General features: G+C 45.7%; 1 protein-coding gene across 2 annotated transcripts in view; it reads right to left on the bottom strand.

Moving 5' to 3' along the window:
• Aff1 (ALF transcription elongation factor 1) overlaps nucleotides 1-23,546 on the bottom strand; it is a 99,587-nt gene that overhangs the window by 28,116 nt on the left and 47,925 nt on the right. Inside the window, exons 4-9 of one of the 2 annotated variants that reach the window (XM_051198132.1) lie at nucleotides 16,932-16,976; nucleotides 12,207-12,293; nucleotides 11,920-11,956; nucleotides 8,663-8,714; nucleotides 1,351-1,405; nucleotides 1,216-1,253 (exon numbers count right to left, since the gene is read on the bottom strand). In XM_051198132.1, the coding sequence (XP_051054089.1) occupies nucleotides 1,216-1,253; nucleotides 1,351-1,405; nucleotides 8,663-8,714; nucleotides 11,920-11,956; nucleotides 12,207-12,293; nucleotides 16,932-16,976 (314 nt within the window). The remainder of the gene's footprint in view (nucleotides 1-1,215; nucleotides 1,254-1,350; nucleotides 1,406-8,662; nucleotides 8,715-11,919; nucleotides 11,957-12,206; nucleotides 12,294-16,931; nucleotides 16,977-23,546) is intronic. The other variant, XM_051198131.1, reaches the window with a different exon arrangement.

Genomic DNA, 23,546 nt, shown 5'->3' on the forward strand with positions numbered 1-23,546 from the left:
GTCACTGTTACCTTTTCCTTGGCTTTTACAATAGACCAGTTTGTCATAGTCTATGAGTCAACATGAGCAACTCAAAATTTTAACGAGAGTGGATATAAACAAACAGTCTGGGCGTACGAAGCTGTGAACTGCATAATTAATGCTTCCTTTACTATTAATAACCGCATCAACACTACTGACACTCAGGCTCTTTTTGGTGATCTTCTCTCAAAATGGCTGGGCACCTTGCAAGTCTTTTGTCTGTGGGGGATGGGTATTATTCACCTTAAATCACTGTGTTTAGTACCAGGAGGAAAATACTGTGAAAACAGTTCAAAAATTAAGTTTCCATTTCCCAAACACAGGGCATTACTTTTCTAAAATAGGGCCAACTCATCTGAAGGTGAAAGTAACCCAGTTGCCCTCACATTAAATGTCTTTATAGTGGCTAAAACTGAGAAAAGGGGAGCCCTGGGACAAGTTCTGGGAGAATTCACTATTACCGGTTTTGAAAACACGATTATCTGCCAGTTTCACACATACATGGTGGGCTCCTTCGTCTAAACACTGGTCACACGATGCCAAGGATAAACTGTATTTAAAGCTTACTTTAAAAAACATCTTTAAATGTCTTACTATCCCTTATGTGGCCTCAAACTTTCTATCCTCTTGCTACAACCTCCCACAAGGATCACCATTCCTGGCTCAATGGGGGCAGTGGTGTGTGTGTGTGTGTGTGTGTGTGTGTGTGTGTGTGTGTGTGTGTGTGTGCGCGCGCGCGCAAGCATGAGGGCGAACATGCACGTGTGTACAAATTAATGCATGTGGAGACCAGAGGTCCACATTAAGTGCCCTCTTCGGTCAGTTTCCAGGTTTGAGGCAGGGTCTGTCGTGGGCCAGACCGGCTGGCAACTCCAGGGAGTCTGGCTGTTTCCACACCTGACTGTTATGCAGGTGCTGGGTCCATCACCTTGTGCTTAGAAAGCAAGTACTTTCCCGAGCCTAACCCCTTAGGCTCAAGGAATTTTAACATCCAGAACAGGGCTTATTCTACTTTTAGAGTCAATGACCTCCCACCACCTGACCGGGTTTTTAAAATATAATCAAAGGGGAACTGTTCTTCAACTGTGACCCTATATCATCCCTTTCATGAAGCTAAAGAGGCTGAATTTGCTTTTAGGTGCAGGTAGCGGGGGAGATTTAGGTGTGTGTGATAGAGAAAAGGGCAAAATGTACCTTGGAGGTGCAGGTGGGGACGGAGGTTTCTCTGTGGCCTGGACATTTGGGAAAGAACAGAAACAGGTTAGGACAAGCAGCGAGGATACATTCGGTGGACTTAAGAGATTCTTGGTCTCAGGGTTCAACACTCACTTGTTCAGTGTCGCTGTCTTCGCTGTCGCTGAGCTGAAGGTCATCCTCAAGCATGCTGGGGGAAAAAAGGACAGACAGTGGGGAATTTGAGAGAGCTCCTGATAACTTTTTGGGCATTTAAGTAGAACATGTGCCTAAAGATGTTGAAATGGGGTAGGGGCTTCCTTTGTTTGCTTGCTAGTTCCATTTTCTACAAACTCAAGTGTTACTGTTTTAGCACTGAAGGCAGATGAGCCAAGCACTTACCCTCTCACAACCATTCTGGAGGCCATTTCTAATCTGCCCTAAGACTGTGCTGTGCCCTCAACTCCCTCCGTGAGAGCGAGCACACAGACAATGACAGAGAACACATATTCACTGCAAATACACTTGAAAACTTTCTTCCGTGGTCTCTAAGGGAAGTAATAATCAATGGTTACCCATCCAAGTGCTGATGCTGAATGGATATAAAGTAGTTAAACAAGTGCTAAGCACACAAAACTTCAAGACAGCTGACAGTAGTTCTTTCCTTTTTCTGTCCAGTGGATGTTATTAATACTGAACACTTTCATGGGCAAAAAAGTAAATAAATAAAAATTCATTCTCTTTTGTCTATTTCAATACAAATGATGATCAATGTTCCGTTAATTTAATTAATAATACAAATGACACTCTTGTTAGTAAGGAAGTATTTTTAACATACAGTTACTAATTCAGCTCACTGCCTAAAATTTACACTGCTAGGCATTCTCGCTTAGGACAGATTTTAATACTAAAACAAACGTGTCCCTGAACGTTTTCTCTGTTTGGGCCCCTGTCCTTCCATTCTTACATTTTCCTGGACATCCCCAAATATCAACGGCATCGACCACTAATCCTTCTCTCACATTTCTCTCCAACTTTAGAAGCAGAGCTATTTTTTTTTTTAAAGTTGGAAGTGACATAGAAAAAAAAGTCAGTTTATGTAAGTTGTTTAAAACATGAAAACTAAAGCTGGTGAGCTGGCTCCCTCCTCTAATCCAAGCACTCAAGAGGCAGAGGCAGACTGATCTCTGAGTTCAATCAAGGCTAGCCTGGTCTACAGTTTCAGAACAGTTAGGGTTACACAAAGAGTATTTGTCTAAAACAACAAAACAAAACAAAAAACAAAAGGGCAAGAGGAGGGAACAGAGAAAAGAAAAAAATTTAGGTACGTATAAACTGAAGATCTCTCACTGGGTGTTTTATCGAGTAGAAACTAAATTATTTTACCATGGCTAGAAAAACACAGCCTTCAGTCATGGGGCTTGGCAGCTGGCCATGAGAATGGTATGCAAAAAAGTTACTCAACAGGTTTGCTGCTAGGCTGGCTTGGCTAAGGGACACAGCAAAAGGTATTGTGTTTGGAGGAAAAAATTCACATGGTATAACACAACAGGAGGGGGGAAGCCTGGCTAAGTGTATTCACTATTAACCATGAACAACAAAACTACAGCAACAAACCTTGACCCTCAGCTACTGGGTTTCTTTTGTATAAAACTAATCTTTCTTAATTTTCTGTTCCACAAATGAGCCTGTAACCCCACCACATTCCCACCCCCTTGCTACTGAGTAACACCTAACTTCTACGGACATATTCTAATGGAGTCAGTAAAGACACACACAGGACACTCTAAGGTCATCTGGAAATAGCAGGTACCATGGACATTCACGAATTGAAGCTCAACGACAGGGGAAGAGCAAGTTCAAATTCCAGGCCAACCTGGACTACATGAAACTTCTCAAAAACAGACCTATCTCATATGAGAATCAGCAGACAGAAAATGCACTGTCAGTGTCTGCTGATCCAGTCAAGAGTAACCACAAAACCTTCCAGAAAACAGTTTACCAACCCAGATGTGCGTGACTCAGCATGCCATCAGCTACCACAAGGTAGGCAGTGAGAAGTCGGTTCAAGTTTTTAATAAGAAACATGTATGACACCTATGGTTAACTGAAAAAACACAATCAAAACTCGCTTAAACGGGGAAATTCCTGAGTGCCGTTATGGTTTTTCACAAGCAGAAAGAATCTCAACGGTGGTGGGAAATGGAGCTTGGGCACGAGAGAGGAGCCAGCTGCGTGTGTCTCCTGGTTGTTCCACACCAAGTTCAGTTTGTGTGCTATCTTGGAGAGGACTGGTCCCTGAACACGGAGGATGAAAGTGATCACACCTGGGTGAGAACTCTGTACCCTCTAAATGAGAACTGAAACCGTCAACATCCCGTCCTGCTCCTGTCCACAAAACCTAGGTCAAAAGAGCAGTACCCCCACCCAGGGACATGCCCCTCCTTATCCATCGTTAATTCTTCGGAGGCGAAGTTGAAGACATCTCCACCTTCGTGTTCTGAACCTAGAATGTGGCACACCCTGAAGTGCTGCTAGTTGGAGGGTAAGAGAACTTTTGCTTAGCGTTCATGACGCTCTCCCTGGGCTCAATCCACAGGAGAAGCCAGAGTTTTGGGAAGATGGGGAGAGGGGAGGAAAAAGAAGCTGGAGAAGTACAGCAGGGGGAGAATGAAAAACTGAGCAGGGTGAATGAATAAGCAGCCCCTTTAGTGAGTAAGTAGCAATGTCACAGAGCTGCGTGCCTGTGGACAACGTATGTGTTAGTGTGAGCAGGAAATGGCCACTTTACAATATGGGATGCCGAGTCCGTCCCATGGTATGAGGTTCTCCTGCTCTGGCCAATCTATGTGACATAATAGTTAGAGGAACTGAGCTCTATGAGAAATGAAAAAGACCTCAATTTAGCATAAAACCGTGACTATCTTAAAGGGATGCTAGTTTCCCCCTGTACAATTAAACCTGACCCACTGATCAAATAACTGATGTCATTTCCAAGCTCCCAGGCAAAGCACTCAACACCATATGCTACACTACACCCATGCTGTTCATCAGGAGCCCAAGTGTCCCAGAAAATTAACTCTGGACCACATAGTGTAAGCACATTTATGGTATGTCAGTGTCAGACAGCCCTAGAGCCTCTCTGTGCAGATTCCTTCTGATTCTATTCCTCCAGCAGAGTACATGGAGCTAGTCAGGCTCTGGCGGGCATGTTTCCATGAGTCACCCTGAAGCTGCTGCGTGAAACTCAGACAAATCTTGCTTTCTTGACTATGGGCTTACCCAAGGCTTTCTTTGCCAATACTCAACACCAAAGAACCCCCAAACTATTTAAATAGTTTCATATCTGGATTAATTTTTAGGACCATTTCACTTGAGGGAGTAGGGGTGAAGTCAAGCTAACAGCAGTTATCTGTAACTGGTAAATCCTGATGGCGGCAGTGGGTATGTTAAAACGTTAATAACCATGGCTGCCAAGGAACACGTCACCCAAATAACTTGAGGACAGATGGGGAAGGGGAAGGAGGAGGCTGAACTCCATCAAAGGCACACAACTGGAGTTGCACGAGTTTATAGCTTTCTCAGACTTTTGTTCCTTTGTCTGTTTGATTTTTTTTTTTTTTTTTTTTTGGACAGTTTCTCATTGCGTAGCCCCGGCTGGCACAGAACTAACTCACTGTGCAGACCAGGCTGGCACAGAACTCACTGAGATCTGCTGCCTGGCATTTTTACTTTTGGAGAGTGGGTCTTGTGATGCAGACTGAATTGTCTTCAACTCCTAATTCTCCTCCCTCAGCCTTCCAAGCATCAGTGTTACTGAGCCACCAACTGACTTCTGGTTCCTTTTTGAAATGTGGGCCACAGTTGCCTTAGGGGAGACTGTGGGAGGCTGCGGAGATGGATAATAGACATCACAAACAAAAATTCAGACCTTAAGCCATTATTAAAAAAAAAAAGCTGGACAAAGAAATGGAGAGGAAGGGCGGAGAGGCGTAAAGGGGGAGGAAGGGATTGTAGAGGGAGAAGGGGGAGGAGGCCCTGCTAAGATCCTTACTGTCCTTCACTGCAAACCTCTGCTTTTCCTCCAGAAACACAGAAATACTTCCTTCTATACGCAAATTAACAAAGTCATTATGTATATCCATAAGGCTAGGTTCTCAACCATGTGACCCCAAGTGTCCCTTTTCCAAGAAGTCAGGTGTAGCCAGCTCAGCAGCTATCTCAATGACAAAAGTCCATTGGCAACGTAGCAAGGGCACGGGCGTGTGCTCCCCCTGTGCCCCTGAAGTAGAGGGGTAACGACACCTCAACAACCGATAACGTGAGATCCCCGCCTAACATTGTTTTATAACTTATTTTTGGTGATACTCATCCATCAACGACACTTTCAGTTTGAGCTGCCGGTGGGAATCCAAGTCAAACGTCATCCAATAGTATTAAGCTAACTTATTAAAAAATGGCAAGAGAAAAATTAATTTTCCTAAGTTGATATGATTTAAGTTAACTGGGACAAGAAAACTGTGTCATCAGGCCTCATTCTAAAGGACATCTGGAAATTGGGGATATAAGTTCCCAGGAATCTGAGCAAGGCCCAGGATTCAGTTCCCTGTACTACAGAAAATCAAAACGCCATCAACAAGGACAGAAGACCTAGGGCCCTTCAGCTGACATCAAGTCCTGCTATGGTGCTTAGAATAGTAGCACAGAAAACTGAGGATTGGCCCTATCATCAGTACCAAGGTATACGAAAACTAGCACTATTGAGAGGGTTTGAATAGATTTATCACAACATTGTCAGCCTTCCCCTGGCTGCTCCTAACACCCCTTCTCATCCACCTCCAGGTAACCCTGATGTCCTATGATCCCTCTTCCAAACATAATTGTCCAGGTAAGTCAAACTTTAAATTGGACAGTGATTTCTGTCTTTTATTCCTTTATTCACAGTAGGGGAGATTTCAAAGGAAATAAATAAATGAAGGAAAGTACCTTTTGGCTCATCAGTTGGGGAAGAGGAGAGAGGAAAACACTAGCTGCCAACCACAGTGAGGAATTCTATAGCTGCCAAGGCAGGAATGAGCTATTGAAGGCAAGCCTTCCCTCTCCTCCCCACGAGGAGCTGCCAACTGCCCTGGATCCCAGAAAGGAGCTGCACAAAGAACACGATAACCTTAGGAAGAAGAAGCTCTAAGTGTTGTCCAGAAACTGGAAAGGAAGTGAACTGTGAAAAGCCAAACACCATTGAAGAAACACGCTCTACATGAATGTGGAAGCAAACAACACTACAAACACCTCAGCCATCAGTCACCAGCAGGGCTCTGGGAAAGGTTCACTGGGAAGTAACTGAGCTTAAGACGCATGTACACAGACTGACACTCTCTCTCTCTCTCTCTCTCCCTCTCTCTCTCTCTCTCTCTCTCTCTCTCTCTCTCTCCCCATGGCTGGACACACGTGAGGGTTACTACTGATGGTCTCATTCTTCCTTTTATGTGCACTCTGCTTTAAACATGTTAGCTCCTTCTAGATCTAGCAAGGTGTAGACTAATTTTCAAGCCAGAGCATAAACAACCCTGTAATTAACAATTCTGATGCGCAGGGGACAACAGACCACTGCCCTAACACTCTTACCTGCCACTCAAGCAACCTAACCACACTATCGAGCCTGGGTGTTGTCACGGGATCAAATTAACCATATCCACTGAGAAACCTGCCACACTAAATGTGAGAACATTATGGCAAAAATTAACCCTCTGCTAAAGGCAAGTGCATGAAAGGGATCGCTCTGCCCATGGGGTACAATTCATTTTGGCACTTGCCAACTGCAACCCCACAACCTTTATCACCTATCTGTCCAACCTCAGTACCACACCTGCTCCACCTCCCACCCATCCTCACCTCCCCACCCCATCCCTGCTTTTACCCTGTCTCTTAAGAGCTCAAGTGCTCCTTTCAGATATCAATTAGCAGCTTTTACTTAGAGAATTCCATCACAGGGTAGCAGTACATTTGCAATGGGCTTTTGGGCTTCTCTGATTTCAATGGTTACTATGCAGTTACTAGGACACTGGCCAGCATGTGACTGATGGACGGATGGGAGAGCAAGTGACTCCTTCCTGCCCACTCGCTCTCAGGCAGATTCCAGGGTGCAGCACCCAGTCACCTTTCATGTCTCACTCACAGGCCAGACACAGTTCTCCCCTCTAGATGCCCCAAAGACAATGACCAGGACCTTTTTTGGTGACCAGGGTTCGATCACCAACATCCAACCATCACAAGTGCCAAGCCGGATGGCCCAGGGCTAGTCTCACAGACTCTCATAGCACTGGGCCTCGGCCTGGCACCTCCTTTCTGGCCATGGTCTAAGCCAGTGATTCAAAACTGCCAGTAACATTCCCCAGAACAAAAAGAGAAAACAAAGAGGGAAACGTGAGTGACACAGGTTTGACGGGTTTTGTCTTTTTCAAGTAGAGGACACTAAGCAAAATCTCCTCATCCACAAGAGCACAGTAAAACAGATCCTGGTCAAGCAAAAGGCCCCATCCTCTGGACAGGGAGAATTTATCTATCAAAACCCTTATGTTACTGCTCAATTTTTCTATGTTGAAATGAAAATCACCCCATCAAGGAGCTGCAAACAAAAAATTAACCCTGTCTCATTCGGTCACACTGACATGCAATAAATCTCTCCTACTCAACTGAGATTACTTAGCAATGCTCACCCTCCAAAACACAAAGATCAGGCTGACTGCTTTTCCAGAGGACTAGAGTTCAATTCCCAGCACCCATGTGGTTCACAACCATCTGTAACTTCAATTCCAGGATTTCTAAGGCTCTCTAGCCTCCTCAGGAACTAGGCTTGAAGTAGCAGGACTCAAGTCAATGACTCCTAGGGAGGAGTCTAAGCAGGCCACCTCATTCAGTTCCTAGCAATGACTTGGGGGCGGGTGCAGTAAAGAATAGTAATTCAATACTTTGAAGTAATAGATTGGGTCAAAATGCTGAAATAAACATCTATAATGTGAAGATTAAAGTGTTCCAAAAACCCAGAATACATTTAGATGTGCCTGGCCTGAATAAGAACATCTGGGTAGCAGAACAAGCTCCTGCCATTAAATAGGCCAGAAAATGGCAGAAAATCTCATCCCACACAACCCCCAAATTTAATTCCCAAAGCTAAAACTACTTAAGTTTGAAATTTTAAAAGCCAGTGCCTTGTGAGTTCCATGGTCAATGCATAAATAATGGCTCAAAACCTTTCTTTCCAGAGAACCCTGCGGCACATTCTCCAATAGTGCATAAACCTTGATCCAGACGCAACGGAGGGTCATTTCCTCCCTGTACAATGCAGCCGTATTTTATGAACGCCATTAACTGAGAGCAGGGCAGGGGAGAATCTACATGATGGGAAATGTCGATGCCATATTATCAACTTTTAATAGATGAAGGTTGGTTTGTCCTTCTTTCTACTTACGATGTTCCTTGCTGGGAACTGGGATGGGTTTGGGAAGACGCATCATAAGGTTCTGTGGGGAGGAAGGCAGAGTCAGAGTGGCATGGACACACATTTATAAAATCGCTAAGATCCCTCTTCACTGCCCCTCCCTTTCCCCAGGCACAGTATGAATTCTGCACTTGATGCTGTCTCCTAAGACAGCATTTAAGGCCCTGTGAGAGGTAAAACCTGTTCAGAAACAAAACGTCCACAACTAATTCTCGATAAGCCAGAGCTACTTTGAATGCGGGGCCCCGACCCACTGGCAACTTTCAAAGTGTGGGAGACGGTTTCTGTTCTTGATGACAATTGCCTGGGTTCCTATGGGGGCTGTGTGACAACGCTGTCCTCATTCATACCCTACCTGGCTTGACTCCCAAGTCCATCTGTGACAGCACAGCTCTGTCCCACCTGACCCTCCTGTCCCTCCTGGAGTCAATGTCCCATAGCCCAATTCATTCACTCCACACCTATTTATAGACTGCCTGGCAGGACCCAATGTGTAAAAACATCAGGCCCAGTCTTCAAATGGGCTTACAGTTGCCCGAGGGACATGGGACAGGTCCACAAACATCCACAACCTAGGGCAGTGTGCAGCAAGTACACATGGCAATTATGTAAATGTACTGCCACATTCCCCAACAGCCACTCTATTAGTAATGACCGGAGGAGGCCAACTGCAGAGAGCATGAGATGGCTGGGTTACAGGAATCTGTGGGTTTGCTTCCACCAGAGTGAAGGGAGACCTTCAGGAGGATGGAGAGCTGATTTGGAGAAGTGGAGGAGCCAGGCCACCCAGGCCTATCCAAGGTGAGGAGGAGTATGGAGTGCAGTGACCAGGAGCAGGGGGGAGAGCCAGAGTGAAAGACAAAAAGTTAGGGCCACAGCACAGGGGTGCCTGAGTCGTACGTGCTCTGGTGAACCCTACAGGGAACAGGAAGTGAAGCAATGTACCAGATGGGAAGCACCCGATCGATGTGTCCTGACAACAGGTCAGAGGACTCAAGGAAATTATAAAATTAACACAGGTACCTTGTAGGTAGCAACTCTTACGCCCATGCGTACTTGCAGTTACCTACTCTATCCACACGGTGGCAGCAGCTCTCATAATTTAGAGTTATGGCCTAGCCAGCTAGAGCTCAGATAGATGTAGAGGCACTCAAGGACTCCCCTAAGGGGGCCACCCTGACCAGGCTGCAAGTTGGAAATCCTTAGGTGACCATGTTGTATGAGCTCAGACATGAACAACAGGCCACTCATATAAAAGACCTACAGCCTGGTCTACAGAGTGAGTTCCAGGACAGCCAGGGCTACACAGAGAAATCCTGTCATGAAAACAAACAAACAAACAAACAAGAGAATTCACTTGCTGGTGTCCTTTGAGAAAATTGTGCTGTCTTAGTGTTTCTATGGCTGTGATAAAATATCAGAACCAAAAGCAACCCGGAGAGGAAAGGATTTATTTCATCTTACACCTTTGTAATCCATCACCCGGGTAAGTCAGGGCAGGAGCTCTAGGCAGGAACCTGGAGGCAGGAACTGGAGCAGAGACCATGGGGTACTGTTGCTTTTACTGGCTTGCTCTCCTCTTGGCTTGCTCAACTTGCTTTCTTTCTAGCACTCAGGAACACCATCCACAGTGAGCTGGGCCCTCCCACATCAATTAACAATCAAGAAAAGGCAGCACAGGCTTGCTCACAGGCCAACCTGGGAGAAGGCTCCCTCTTCCAAAATGACTCTGGCTTGTGTCAAGTTGACATAAAACTAGCCAGAACATTACACTCTTCAACAAAGGCCACTTTTATTGATACCTCGCCCCCTCCTCATCTAACAGTCATGAGGCTCTTTCAGGCCACAAAAGGCAACATCCTCACTAGGATAAAAGCCCCAAAATAGCAACAGAAAAAGCAGCAGCCCTTGGGCTGACTTCAGGTAAGCACCTGGTGAATCGGTACTCAGGAGTACCGCCAGTCTGACAGCCCCAAAGCCACACAGGCCAAGGTGTGCTTCATCCTCCATCAACTCTGAAGCAGGACTAGGTAAAGCTTCTTGTCTTTACACAGTTAGAACTAGCAGCCACACAGCCATGGCCAGCGAAAGGGAGAGAAGCAAGTAAAAAAAGGAGGCAGAAACCCGGTCCACAGCTGGGCTTACACTCAAGACTCACTACCGCTGTACTGGTCACATGTCCTGAGACTCACTCCCCAAGTGTTACCTCCTCACTCAGGCATCAATTTCAGTTAATTGCTTTTGCAGCTTAATATAATCAAGGTATCATGTGGATTGGCCACTGGTCATGCCTCCTTTACAAGACAGCATCCCATCTCTCTGGACAGAGAACAGTAAGCCTGGTCTACCAGCACCAGGCAGCAGAGGAGGTCAAGTGTCCTGTATATGCTTGTAAGAAGGGTAAAAGGCTGAGGCTATGCCCCAGTGAAACTTGACTGACAAAAACAGCTCCAGGAAAGATGCTGCTCTCAGACTAATCTACTCAGCCTCGGTCTAAGAGCTTGAATCTCTAAGATAGAAAACAGCAAAAAAAAAAAAAAACACCAAGAAAAAAGAGGGGGGTGAGTTAACACAATCAATCACTTCTGTGGACACTCATAAGCGCCCCTCCTCAAGGCTCCCATACAAAGCACAGACCCTATGGATGTCCTCTGTGGCAGACACAGTCACCTGCTGCCTGACATCCCACCTGTGTCAGCATCTCTTCCCCTTAACTTGTTCTGGTGAGCTAGATAATCGAAATATCCTAGTGATCTTTGTAAGGGTTGGTGTACAAATAAAAAAACCAGGGAAAGACATGACACGTTGCTCTGGGTCCTGTTAGTTTCCCAGGTTCTCCAGAATTTACCCTAACGAGGGGACCAAGAAAGAATCACTCAGCCGCAGAGAGAGAAGAATGTGAGCTATATTTAGTGTGCCCGCTGTCAGCAGAGACAGGCAGATCTCTGAGTCCAGGTCAGCCTGTTCTACAGAGCCAGTTCCAGGACAGCCAAGGCTGTCTCAACCTTGTCTCAAAAACCAAAACAGAACAACCACAAAAGATGACCTGGAGTCACATAATACTAACTTGTATTTGGCATAATACTAACTTGTATTTGTTGAAAGTTTCATGAAAACTGCTTTCCTTCCTATTCTCTGTGGGCACTTGTTACAAATGTATCCTCGTTAAATCTGTTAATATGTTTAAAAACTGCTTTGTTGTGTAGTGCATCCAGGTATTCACTTACTTTGGCTTTGGGTTGCAGAACTGATGTGCAGAGGCTCCTGGGAAGAAAAATTCATCATTAGAGATGTATGACTTGACTGGCAATGGTGGATCTTCTACTTATTTAAAAAAAAAAAAATACTGTTATAAACTGGGTAGAATAGAGACAGTAAATCTGGGGTTTTCCAAACATAACTTCTGAAAACAGTGTCATGGGAAGGATTGCCTACAAACATGAACGCCTGTCCTACACCCTGTTCCTCCCCCACCGTAGACACGGTGCCTATTTCGATTTACGGAATTCGTTACCTTTGTGGGAAAAGGAAATCTGGATGGCTCGGCTGTACTGGGCGTATGTATGGCTGTCAGAGGAGGGGGCCACGAGTGGGTCATTTCCTAGAAAGAGATTTGGAAAGGGGGGGGAAGCAAGTATAAGTGGAACATCCATTACCAGCTGGTTTTGAACTAGTATGCAGAGTGGGTCAGGGATGCACAGAAAGTACAATCTCGCGGGGTATTTCATTCACTTTTAGAAGGATGCCTGCACCAGGCTACGCTGAAATCTGAACCTGGGTGGGAACTGAGCGAGCCCAGCATCGCATATTACAGTGTGGCAGAGCATCTGTCAGCTGGTGCCAGTGACACTGGGGCAGCTCTGGGCACTGAGGCGGCAGGCGGGGCTGGGAAAGGGCCTCAGCTCAGCTCGGTCTTCCTCCAGCTCCTTCACTGCACTTCCGGGAATTATTGAACTTCAAAGGAAGAACTTTCCTGCCTGACTTAAACAAACAAGTCATTGGGTCCCTCGCTCCGCTCCACTGGGGAGGGTTCTAATAGATTTGACCCTTTCCTGGAAGCACTGTTTACAGGTTTTACAGAAGCAGGGGGCCTTACTTTTTCAGTAGCAAAACTTTAATCTTTATTTCCTATTTTCTTGGTTAAAGGCAATATTTCTAAAACTTACAAAACTAATATGCTTCTCAGCACTATCATATCTACGTGGCTTTGCTTAAAAACTTGAGGGGGCCAGGGAGATGGTGGCACCTGCCTTTAATCCCAGCACTGGGGAGGCAGAGGCAGGTGGATCTCTCAGTTTGAGACCAGCTTGGTCTATAGAGCGAGTTCCAGGACAGACAGGGCTACACACAGAAACCCTGTCTCAAAAAACAAAACAAAACCTTAAGGCTAAGGTTAAATAGGTATGACAAATTAAAAGTATATAATCATGAATACACATGTGTATGTGCATGCGAGAGCGCACACACACACACATGCACCTTGAGAGGGCTAAATGGTGTTACACAATCATCTCAAGATGAAGAAACTTGTTTTATACAATTTTTTTTTTTTTTTAAAAGAGGGGAGACTTAAATGACTGAGCCAAAGCCCAGAGGAGTCAAAGGCTGAACAAAGTTACAGACTCCTCTGTCTCCCTACATAAGGCACAGAAGCCACATGTTCACACCTGGCTACAAATGGGACCAGCTCCTTTGCACACCACACTCCGTCCTAGCGCTGCATCCTTGTCAATCGAGGCCTGCACTGCCTGGCTCCTGGCTTCTCAACAAGCGAAGGTGGCACATGAGTGTGCGACATGCACTTCCTCCCTGGCCCTCCCCACTGCCCCTGTGAACAGTCATAGCCACAGTGAGAATAAGAGACTCGTATGCATTAAGACAACATGACTGGTGTGAGGTTTGTTTCCTTTTATTTTAAAGACACTCTGATCTTAACTACTGAGCCATCTCACCAGCCTCTGATGTGGGCTTGGACTACTTCTTATTAAAAATGAACTCATCCTTTATTATCGGTTACAGGTCATCCGCTTTGCCCCAACTGGAATCTCTGTCAGCAAGTAATAGTGGCCTGAATTCTGGGTATCCATTCTCACTGAAAAGCAAGCTCTGAGCACTTACATTCAGAGGGTAATTTAAGTAAGTGCTTGGGTACTGGAGTCAGAAAACAGTGAGGAGAAACTGCACCACCTCTCAGTCAGGGGAGCCTTGAGGCGGGGTCTCTCTGACACTCAGCCTCCTAAGTGTTGACATTAGAGTATGTGCCCCAACATCAGCAGCCACCCACGTTTAACTGAAATGTACTTTTCCAAGCATTTTGATCCTACACCCTGTGAGCTCTTTGCTCTTTTTGCTCAGTCAGCAAACTCTAGGTGTGGAAGTCACTGAAGAGCTTGCACCAGCATCCTAAAGTCTTACAAAAATTCTTTGGGGTTGTGGTGACATCTGTGAGTGTTTACTACCAGTTATTCCTAACAGTACCCACAGCCTAAGGCTGTGCCCCAAGCATCAGGCAAGGAACATAAACTCTCACCACTCTCTAATGGTTCCTGGTTTGAAAGAACTTCCACACTTCCCTAACCGCCTCAGGCATTAGGGAGAATGGGGCCATTACAAAGAGAAGGAAGTTGAGCAGGCCTCCACTCCACCCCTTAGCCCTTCTAGGCTGCAGTCTCCTCTCTCTCCTCCCCACTCATTTCCGCCAAACCCACTGTGCTGCTCCAGCTATCTCTCTAGAACACAAACTTCTCTAACCTCATGACTTCTTCTCCACCCCACTTCCTACTTTGCCCGCTGCCCTGTCACTCATCGATGCCCCTGGCCCCATTGCTGAATTGTAACTTTACCTCTCATGCCTTGAGCCCCACAAAAGCAATGGCTCTGTCCTCTTTACTGGCATCCTAGCATGTAAAAATGTGTTTGGATAGCAAATAAAACGAATAAGCAAGCAATAATGCCACTCTGTAAGAAGCCAGCAGCACAAGCAGGCTGCCCTGAGGGGATGCCTATGCATAATCCCCCACAGGCCTCTGGGACTGTGGCAGATCTTAGGGAGTGCATCACTTCCTCTTCATTAGAAAGAACACTTCCAACCTAAACATGGCCCCAGAGAACCAGGGAAAGCCTACGCTGAGCATCGAATATCATCTACAGCTGAGTTTTACTCTTCGGGAACTGTCAGTGGATTCCTGGCAATCTGAATAAATTGTTGACATGAGATTAAATAAAAATGGAAACTTCAGGCAGGGGACAGTGAATCTTTACAGGAAAGACTGGTAGAGAGCATGGGGGGGGTCTCTGGCTAGCTCAGAGCTCTTGAGAGCCTAGAAAGCCATCCTCAGGGGAGATGGGACACAAAGGACAGAGTTTGGGGTTTTCACCTTCTTTAGGATGTCACTTCCAACTTCCAGATGGAAACATACAGTCTTGGCTGGCATTGTTTCTCAAGCATTTGAGTATAATACTATGAGTACATTAAAGTGGGACTCGGGGAGAGGGAAGGGGAGTGGATACTTTTATTAGTGCCTGGGACCATAACACAATCATCCCTGAAGGGAGCATACAGTTTGTCTTGTTCTAAAAATCCAGTTTGTCTTGTTCTAAAAATCCAGACTGTGTACCTTTAATCCCAGCACTACGGAGGGATCTCTGTAGTTGGAGGCCAGCTGCGTCTACAAAGTAAGTTCCAGGGCAGCCAAGGCGACACAGAGAAACCCTGACTTGAAACCCCAAAACAGAAAAAAGAAAAACCAACAAGACACACTGCCCACAGAGGTCTGTCCTCTCCTTCGCTTTTGGGTAAGAACAGAGCACATACTGCTGCAGAGAAAATGCTAAGTGGGAATTATTTTCTTTTTGAGTTGATAAATGGAATATCAGGGATGGTGAAGGGTGTTATCAAAATCTGATCAAGGTAATTAGTTAAATATTCACTGCCCTTGCTAGTTGGCAAGAACATCAGCCTTTAGCATTTTGGAACATGCCTCTAGAAACTCAACTACAAAAGATGCACACTGGGTCCAGGGCAGAGATGATGCAAGTACTGTTTAAACATCTGCCCAAACCCTTCTTGTACAAATAAAATAAAAACTCACAAATGAAAAAAATAAGCAATATCCTTATTTGCTGAGTGCAAATAGCAGCAATGGTTTAGTACTTTTGCAATGGAGGAGGTGGGATCAAAGTAAATTTGGAGCTAAGTATGTATTTAGAGGGAAAAAGTGAACAGTGGCGAATAAAGTCCCTAGATGTAAAGCTTAAAAAAAAGAAAAAAGATCAAACTCTATAATAAAAGACACAATGGAAGCAAATTATATGCAAGAGAGAGTGAGAAACACACAGACCCCCCCCCCCAGTTCCTACAATTACTGTATACCAGCAATAAATTGAGCTCTGAATTCCTAGGAATCTGAACAACAATGGATTCACATGACATTTATGCAGCTCTCTGACTTGACAAAAGAAAGCAAGCTCAGAGTTCAAGAGAAGATTCCACTAGAATGTTTTTGCTTGCTTTTTAAATAAATACATTATTCTAATGCAAGAAAACTAGAATGAGTGTGTAATGTATATATGGTGATACATTTACATAAGTAAGCTGTTCACAGAACTCACAATAAGAAAAACAAACAAAAAGAACCCAGTATGGAAGTCTAAATATAACCATTTATCTGTGTATGTCTGTCTCTGTCTCTGTGTGTATGTGTGTGTGTGTGTGTGTGAGAATGTGCATACATGCACGCTCACTCGCCCTCAAACATTCGTGCATGTGTGTGTGTAACACACAGGATCTCACTAGGTAGCCCTGTATGTCCCGAAATTTACAGAGATCATTAGTCTGCCTCTGCCATGTATTGCTGGGAAAGAAAAGGCACATACCACCACACTAGGTTCCACTCTTTAAGGTTTCAAGGTCTCATTATAAAGCAGCCGTGCATACCAGGTTTCACTATATAAAAGGAGAGAATTAGGGTTCAGGGCTACTAAAGCCTGGTGTCTCCATGCTACACTCATATAGGGTGTGTCTTCCTGGGAAGTGAACACCAATTCTTGGTCCCTACGGGCAAGCAGAAAACCTGAGAAGTTCCTAACTCTGATCCAGTTTGTGAACTTCATTCATCTTAGCAAGGCAAATCATGGCCCATGCTGGGATGGCATTGCTCATTGAAAGTGAGAAATGATGGGCGTTTGCCTGCTTGGTTCGGGATTTCTTCAGATGACACACAGTAATTATGGAACTCACCTTCAAAATCTCTTCAACACAGTGGACGTCACTGGAGAAGGCCTGCTGCAAAGGAAACAGAGGGAAGCTCAGTTGATGGGGTGGAGCAGCGCAGGGCGGCCCACTCCAGGATCCACCCTTAACTATGTGAGCACCAGTAACTAAACTGTGGCAGGAATGAGCCACCAGCTTCATCATGGGGAAGATCGGGAAGCCGGAGGCACACACGCCCCCACACCCAACTGAATATGACCACTAGGTTGAGAGAAACTATCAGACAGAGGGAAGGCTGGGACCACTTGCCTGGCTAGTGTAAGTGTCCTGCTAAAGAAGGGAGGATCGGGGAGTAAGGAAAGATGGGAGGGAAGGGAGGAGGAGAGGAACACAGTGAATCTAAGAAGGACCAGGTATAACAGAAATGAAGGCAAAAGAACACAGACATGGAGATCATCTGAACATGATGGGAGCCATAGTGGAGGGTGAAGTCCAGTCAAGGACAGCATTTCATCAGTTTTCCCAAACTCATTTTATGTTTAATAATGGCGAGCGCACGTGTGTGCGTGTGTGCATGCCTGCGTGCGTGTGTTATGTAGGTACTCCAAGAAGCCAGTAACACAAGGTTGTGAACAGCATCTTATTGGGTGCTGGGAACTGAACATGGATCCTCTGGAACACAGCTATGAGCTGTAACCACTGAGCCATCTCTCCAGCCCCTAAGAAACTTAATTCAATATAAATAAATAAAGCTTGAGCTTCGCCTCCACTGGGACTTTACTCTGTAGAAGCACACTCACACATATGTACACATATACACAGAGGACAATACAGGGGGTGATGGCATGAGTGACTTGGAACAAAGAGCCACTGCTTATGGCTCCACTTCATCTCTAGCTGAACAGAAGCAGCAGATACTCAAGTATCTCCATCATAGACGGGGCTGGGGAAAGTACAGTTTACAGTCTGTAATACTCTCAGTACAAAGAAAACAAAAGGACTAATCTAAAACAATCATTCTACTTTAGAAACATGGGACCCAGCCCACAAACCTGCCTGAGCTATCATGTGTGTAGCAAGTACTATAATGCCCCATGCCCTTCATATTTCTGCTACCGCCACTGTCACACAGGTGATGGGTGGCTTGTTTAGTGCACCGCCTCGCGGATAGCAGGTAGAAAGATGCACAGCGGTCTTCCCTTCCTCTCAGCAACAATTCAAAGTGTACTGCCCTATATAATTCACGATTGGGAGTCACTGATCCACCATTTTGTCTTGGTCTAATTTAAGAGCCATAAAAAGAAAAAAAGGCACATACTTTTGCGCCATGCAAAAAAGTCTAAAGGTCGTGTCAAAATTCAAATGTAAAGTGATCTGCCTGGGCACATGTTCAAAACAAGGAAATACCCTGATGGCAGTTCTGTGGACATTTTTGGAGATTGGTATTTCTGAGGCATGGCCAAGAGGTTCAGGAATATGACCAGAAAGTTTTAAGGAAACCCTACCCTACTTATTGCACCCATTGACCCCAGCCCCAGACACTCTGCAGGTCAAACTAGCTTTCAGTTTCCAAAAACCATCAAAAGATGTCAAAAGCAGGTCCAAATAAGAGTGTCACATTTTCACCTGGGCATAAAAATGTGACTATATGCTGATTTCAATGACGGACAGCCACTATTAGAAAAAGTTCCAATCAGAAGTAAAGAGGATACCTAGGGGCAGGGGACAATAGTCCCCTCCCCCTGCCTGGGGCAAGGACAAAAGTGGGAATTCAGCACAAGTGGCTGGCAATAGTGAAAATGGAAAAGCCCAGTGTGATGAGGGCCAACAAAGGAGCTTGCCCATTCTTTCCAAAACACAGAAAGAGAAGGAGGTGGGAAGCAACCCTCCAGACCGGGGTTTCCTTAGAGGTGACTGCATGCTTACAAAGTACTAAGGCCACTAAAAGGAATGCTCACAACCTCTTATTCTGCTTTTCCAGGGATAGCATTTGACGCCTACCATATTCCCCTACCTATTCTCTCCTACCCACACTCCCATTCCCACATGCCATGCCGTGACCTGCTGCAGAGAAAGTTGTGTCCTTTCCCCCAAGCCCCCCTCCGTGTGTCTAGCTACCCTGGAACCTGTATTTAAAAGGAAAGTTCTGGTGAGATGGCCCAGTGCTGTGCCTTCAATCCCCACAATCCCAGTTTTCTTCTGCCCTCTACATGTGTGCCATGCCGTATGCAGGCATGCATATAAAGAAATAAATGTGAAACAAAAATAAAAGCTGTAATAGTCAGTGTAGCTCCAGTCTATCAGCTGTCCCACCTCTCTCTCACCCCAAATTAGAAGCAGAGGACTGGGTCTCCCTGCAGCATAAGCACAGGCTGCCTCCTGTAATAAAGAACAGCTTGGCACCTCCAAGTCTGCCACCAAAAGGAAAAGGAAACTTCCCAAAAAGGGAGGAGGTTCTGAGCAAACCCGTGTGCTGATCTGGCTCTTGAAACCTGAACACCCCTACCCCTCCACCCCCCCACACCCCCCCCCCACTGCGCAGGGCTCATGAGGGCTCTGTACTGCCATTTCTGCTGAGCAGAACCAGGCTCTGAAGGTAGCTCTTGCCAAAGAATGAACACTCAGTCCTGGCTAAGTAGCTGAGGCTCAGTGGCAGGTGTTTTGTTTTTTTTTTTTTTTTTTTCCCCCTCCAAGATTTCTTATAGAACCCAAGATAATAAAACACAACAGCAAAATCAGTAATTGACAGTCGGGAAGAGTGGGGCTTTCCCTAAGGGTACCCAGGCTGACTAACTCCCAGCTCTCGCTGTTGTCTCGGCACTCGGGGGTCATATTCCTAGGTGGTATACACCACTAACTACTCCTTCTCTCTGTTGTCACTCTACATAGAGGCCAATGCTCCAGCAGGCTTACTTCCCCACTGGGGCATGGCCTTAACCCAAGAACAATAGCCCTACTCAATTAAGCAGAGAACACAGCAGCCACTTAGTAAAGGCATATTGCACTGGGCACTGCATTAAACTCTTAAACATGCTATAATTTCCTCAAATTGATACCACTGATTATCAAATTGATCACTAGGCTTGGCATGGAGAAAGCAGTCCACTAAATGCATCCATCAGCCCTAAGATATACATCCCATTTGCAGGGGGGAAAAACCTTAAGATCAATGAAAATGTCTCAGGGAATGGTGTACAATATCCAATTTCACTCTCATATCAACCGCTGTGTTAGGCAGATTTTACAAGAGACGGACTAAAATTGTGTGCCACACAAGGTCACATAAGGGCTCTGAAACAGCTGAGCCAAGCTTCAAGATCCTGTCAAACTGGCTTTCCAAAGACTGTTGGTGCCTGAGACAAGCTCACCGAGAGACCTGGGTCTCTTTCACGCATGACCAAGACCATTTGTTAAGGAGCAGTGTTTCTTCATTTCCTTCTACAGGCAGCAAAGCTGCATTTTTGGGTTCACATTTCACTCACTGTCTCTCACTACTACGTCATGCAAGTGCTTCAGACCAAATAAAATAAAACAAAATAAAAAACAGAAGGCAGAATTCTGGCATGGTCTGATCTGTTGGCTCCTAGAGCAACCCTCAGTGTTGACACCAAAAGGAAGAGTGTTTGCAAAGGTCTTCTTGTTTCACTAAGCTGAACGGAACTAAACAGAAGAAATACCTCGACACCGAGACTGGAGGCCCCTGCAGAGCTCGTTTGGTGTCAGGTTTCAACAGGGCAGCATTTTTAATGAAGATGCTACATCTCATAAAGGCTTACCAGGAAATGAGGGCCACAGAGGCTGGACGCTGAAGCGGGGAGCCAAAAGATCCCAGCTTGTCTAGGGTGGCTTTGCCTGGGATCTGCTCAGTGATCTTGATAAAACTGTTTCCTTATTGTGATAAAGGAGAGTATTACCACATCTAACCACTTCACAGGGACAGTATGAAGTAAGTGCCCTGCCTCAGAGCATTAAACACTGGCAGAGGGAACTGACAGAAGGGACGCCCAGCGCCAGCCAAAAATTAGCCAAGTACTCTTTAGTAATGTGGTTGCTTAAGAAATTCCAACAAGTCCTTCATAAAAGCATCCCTTCCAATACACTGCCCTTAGGTTGCTGTCTGCTCTCTGCTGCTTCCCTACCCCATGGCTTGATGGGCTGTATGTCCTTGGCTCCAACACTCTGTCCCTCCCACCACCTATTCAACCGACCCTCAGGGGAAGAGGAAATATGCCCTGCTGCTTCCCTTTGCCCAGGTTGCCAAAGCACACTCAGGCACACTCTGCTGTAGACTGACCCCCCCCCCGACTTGTACACACCCCATCCTCTAGCGTGTTACTACCTCTGCTTAGTCTAAGCAACAAGTTCTATGAAAGCAGGGGCCACCCCCACTGCTACATAAATGTCACCAACAACATTAGCAGGTGCCTCCATTCTTCAAACTTGGAATTCTGATTTCTGGGGCTGGAGATGCGACTTGGTGGTTATGAGCACTTGCCACCTTTCCAGAGATCTGGGCAGGACTTCCGGCACCCACATCTGTAACTCCAGTACCAGGGGAGGTCATGCCATCTTCTGGCCTCCATGGCCACCAGGCATGCACACAATACACGAACATACATGCAGACAACAATACACGAGGGTTTTTGAAACACAGTAAGTGCCACAGGCTGTTAGATTTAAAAGCCAGCACCTGAGCTAACTACTTAGAAACAAGTGTGTGCTGGGAGGACAGCAAACCATCTGTCTCTGCTCCTCCTCAGAAACATGCAAAGTGCCAATTAAAAAAAAAAAAAAAATTCCCTGATTGGAGTGGCAATCAGCCAAAGGCTGATAATACCCCACCTATGCGGCAGATGTAAGGATCATGGGCAGGAGGGCAGAGCTCAAAACTCCAGCATCAATTTTGCAATGGCTCCCATAAAGGGAGTTGGAGGGGAAGATAAAGGATGGAGAAAGAGAATGTGCAAATGTGTGTGCTCACCATGCAGGTGTGAATGAGCATGTGGAGGCTGGAGGTTGCTCTCCATATTTTTGAGGCAGGGTCTCTCACTAAAACCTGGTGCTTCTAGTTTCCACTAGGCTGGCTTGTTAGGCGGCTCCTAGAACCTGCCTTCTCCGTAGCTTCTGCCACAAGCTGCAAGCCCAGTGTGTTAGTTAGCTCAGGTGCTGGTATTATCCAGGGCCAGCTTTGACATGGGTTCTAGAGATTTAAGTGCAGGTCTTCGTCCTTATTCAGCAAGCACTTTACCTTCCAGCCATCTGACTCCCCAGCCCCAGGCAGTCAATTCTAATCTTGTGTGTTGTTTGTAGCACCATGTTTATGAGGTTTCAGATCCACAAGCAAACAGCTGCATAATACAAAGAACTGACATCTCTGATAATAAAATTATGTTACCCAGTCCCCTCTAAAGAAATTCCATGCAACGACAACAAGGACAAGGAAGTTTATGTACTGATTAGGGTAATGTCCCAACTAAATGAAGTAGAAGAAAAGTAATGTGCTGTGTGAGCACGTTCATAAAGGAAGGCGTGTCATGTGCTTAGAGTTGCCTATCCTGCTTACAGTACTGTTTAGGATAATGCACAAAAAAAAAAAAAAAAAAAAAAAAAAAAAAATTCTACAAAGAACCAGGTGGTTGGGGAATACTGTGGGACTGTGGGGAAGATTTCCATTGTGTATCTCTTTTATAAACTTCTGTTGTTGTTTTTCGAGTTAGGGTTTCTCTGTGTAACAGTCCTGGAGGTCCTGGAACTCACTCTGTAAACCAGGCTGGACTTGAACTCAGAGACATCAGCAGGCCTCTGCCTCCAAGTGCTAGGATCAAAGGCATGTGCCACAATACCCATATTTCTTCTCTTTAATTTTTTAAATTCTAAACCACTATATCTATCACTTGGTGATAACAAAAACAAAAAACAACCACAAATAGCTGGCGGAGGGTAGCATACACCTTTAATCCCAACATGCAGGAGGCAGAGGCAGATGGACATCTCTAAGTTCAAGTCCAGCCTGCTCTACAGAGTGAGTTCCAGGAGAGCCTGGGCTACAGAGAGAGAGCCTGTCTTGGAAAAAAAAAAAAAAAAAAACAACAAATAAACACCTCACAAACATTAGACTGAAATAAAAAAGATTAAAGCTCAAAGTCTAGCCACCAATCTTGAGCTCCTAGACAATCTTGCTGAGGAACTGCCTCCTGTCTCGGACATGAGCCTGCCCTCAGCAGTGCCCAGCTACCCCCGCCCCAACTCACCGCACAGAGTACAGCACTGAGCTGGCAGCCACGTTCCCAGTGTGGACGTAATGCATGCACAACATGACCCAGGCCTGTTCTCACTTCCCAAACAAAACTTCAAAGTCCTTGAGAGAAAGGCAAGTTTTGGCTCTTTCTAACAGTTAAACCTGTACTGAACAAGGGTGTGAGGAGCTTGCCTCTTGTGTGGGGACCTTAGGTGGGCTCTCCAGAACCCACCATAAAGGTGGGCACAGCAACACACATCTGTAACCCTGGAGCACCTGAAGCAAGATAGGAGGTAGAAACAGGAGAATCTGGCAACATGAAGGCCAGCTAGCCTGCCTGGCACACACAGACATAAAGACAGAGAGACTGTGTTAAAGTAGAGGCTGTCCTCTCTGGTCGTCTG

This window comes from Phodopus roborovskii, unplaced genomic scaffold, assembly GCF_943737965.1.
Source record: "Phodopus roborovskii unplaced genomic scaffold, PHOROB, whole genome shotgun sequence".
NCBI classification, from domain to species: Eukaryota; Metazoa; Chordata; class Mammalia; order Rodentia; family Cricetidae; genus Phodopus; species Phodopus roborovskii.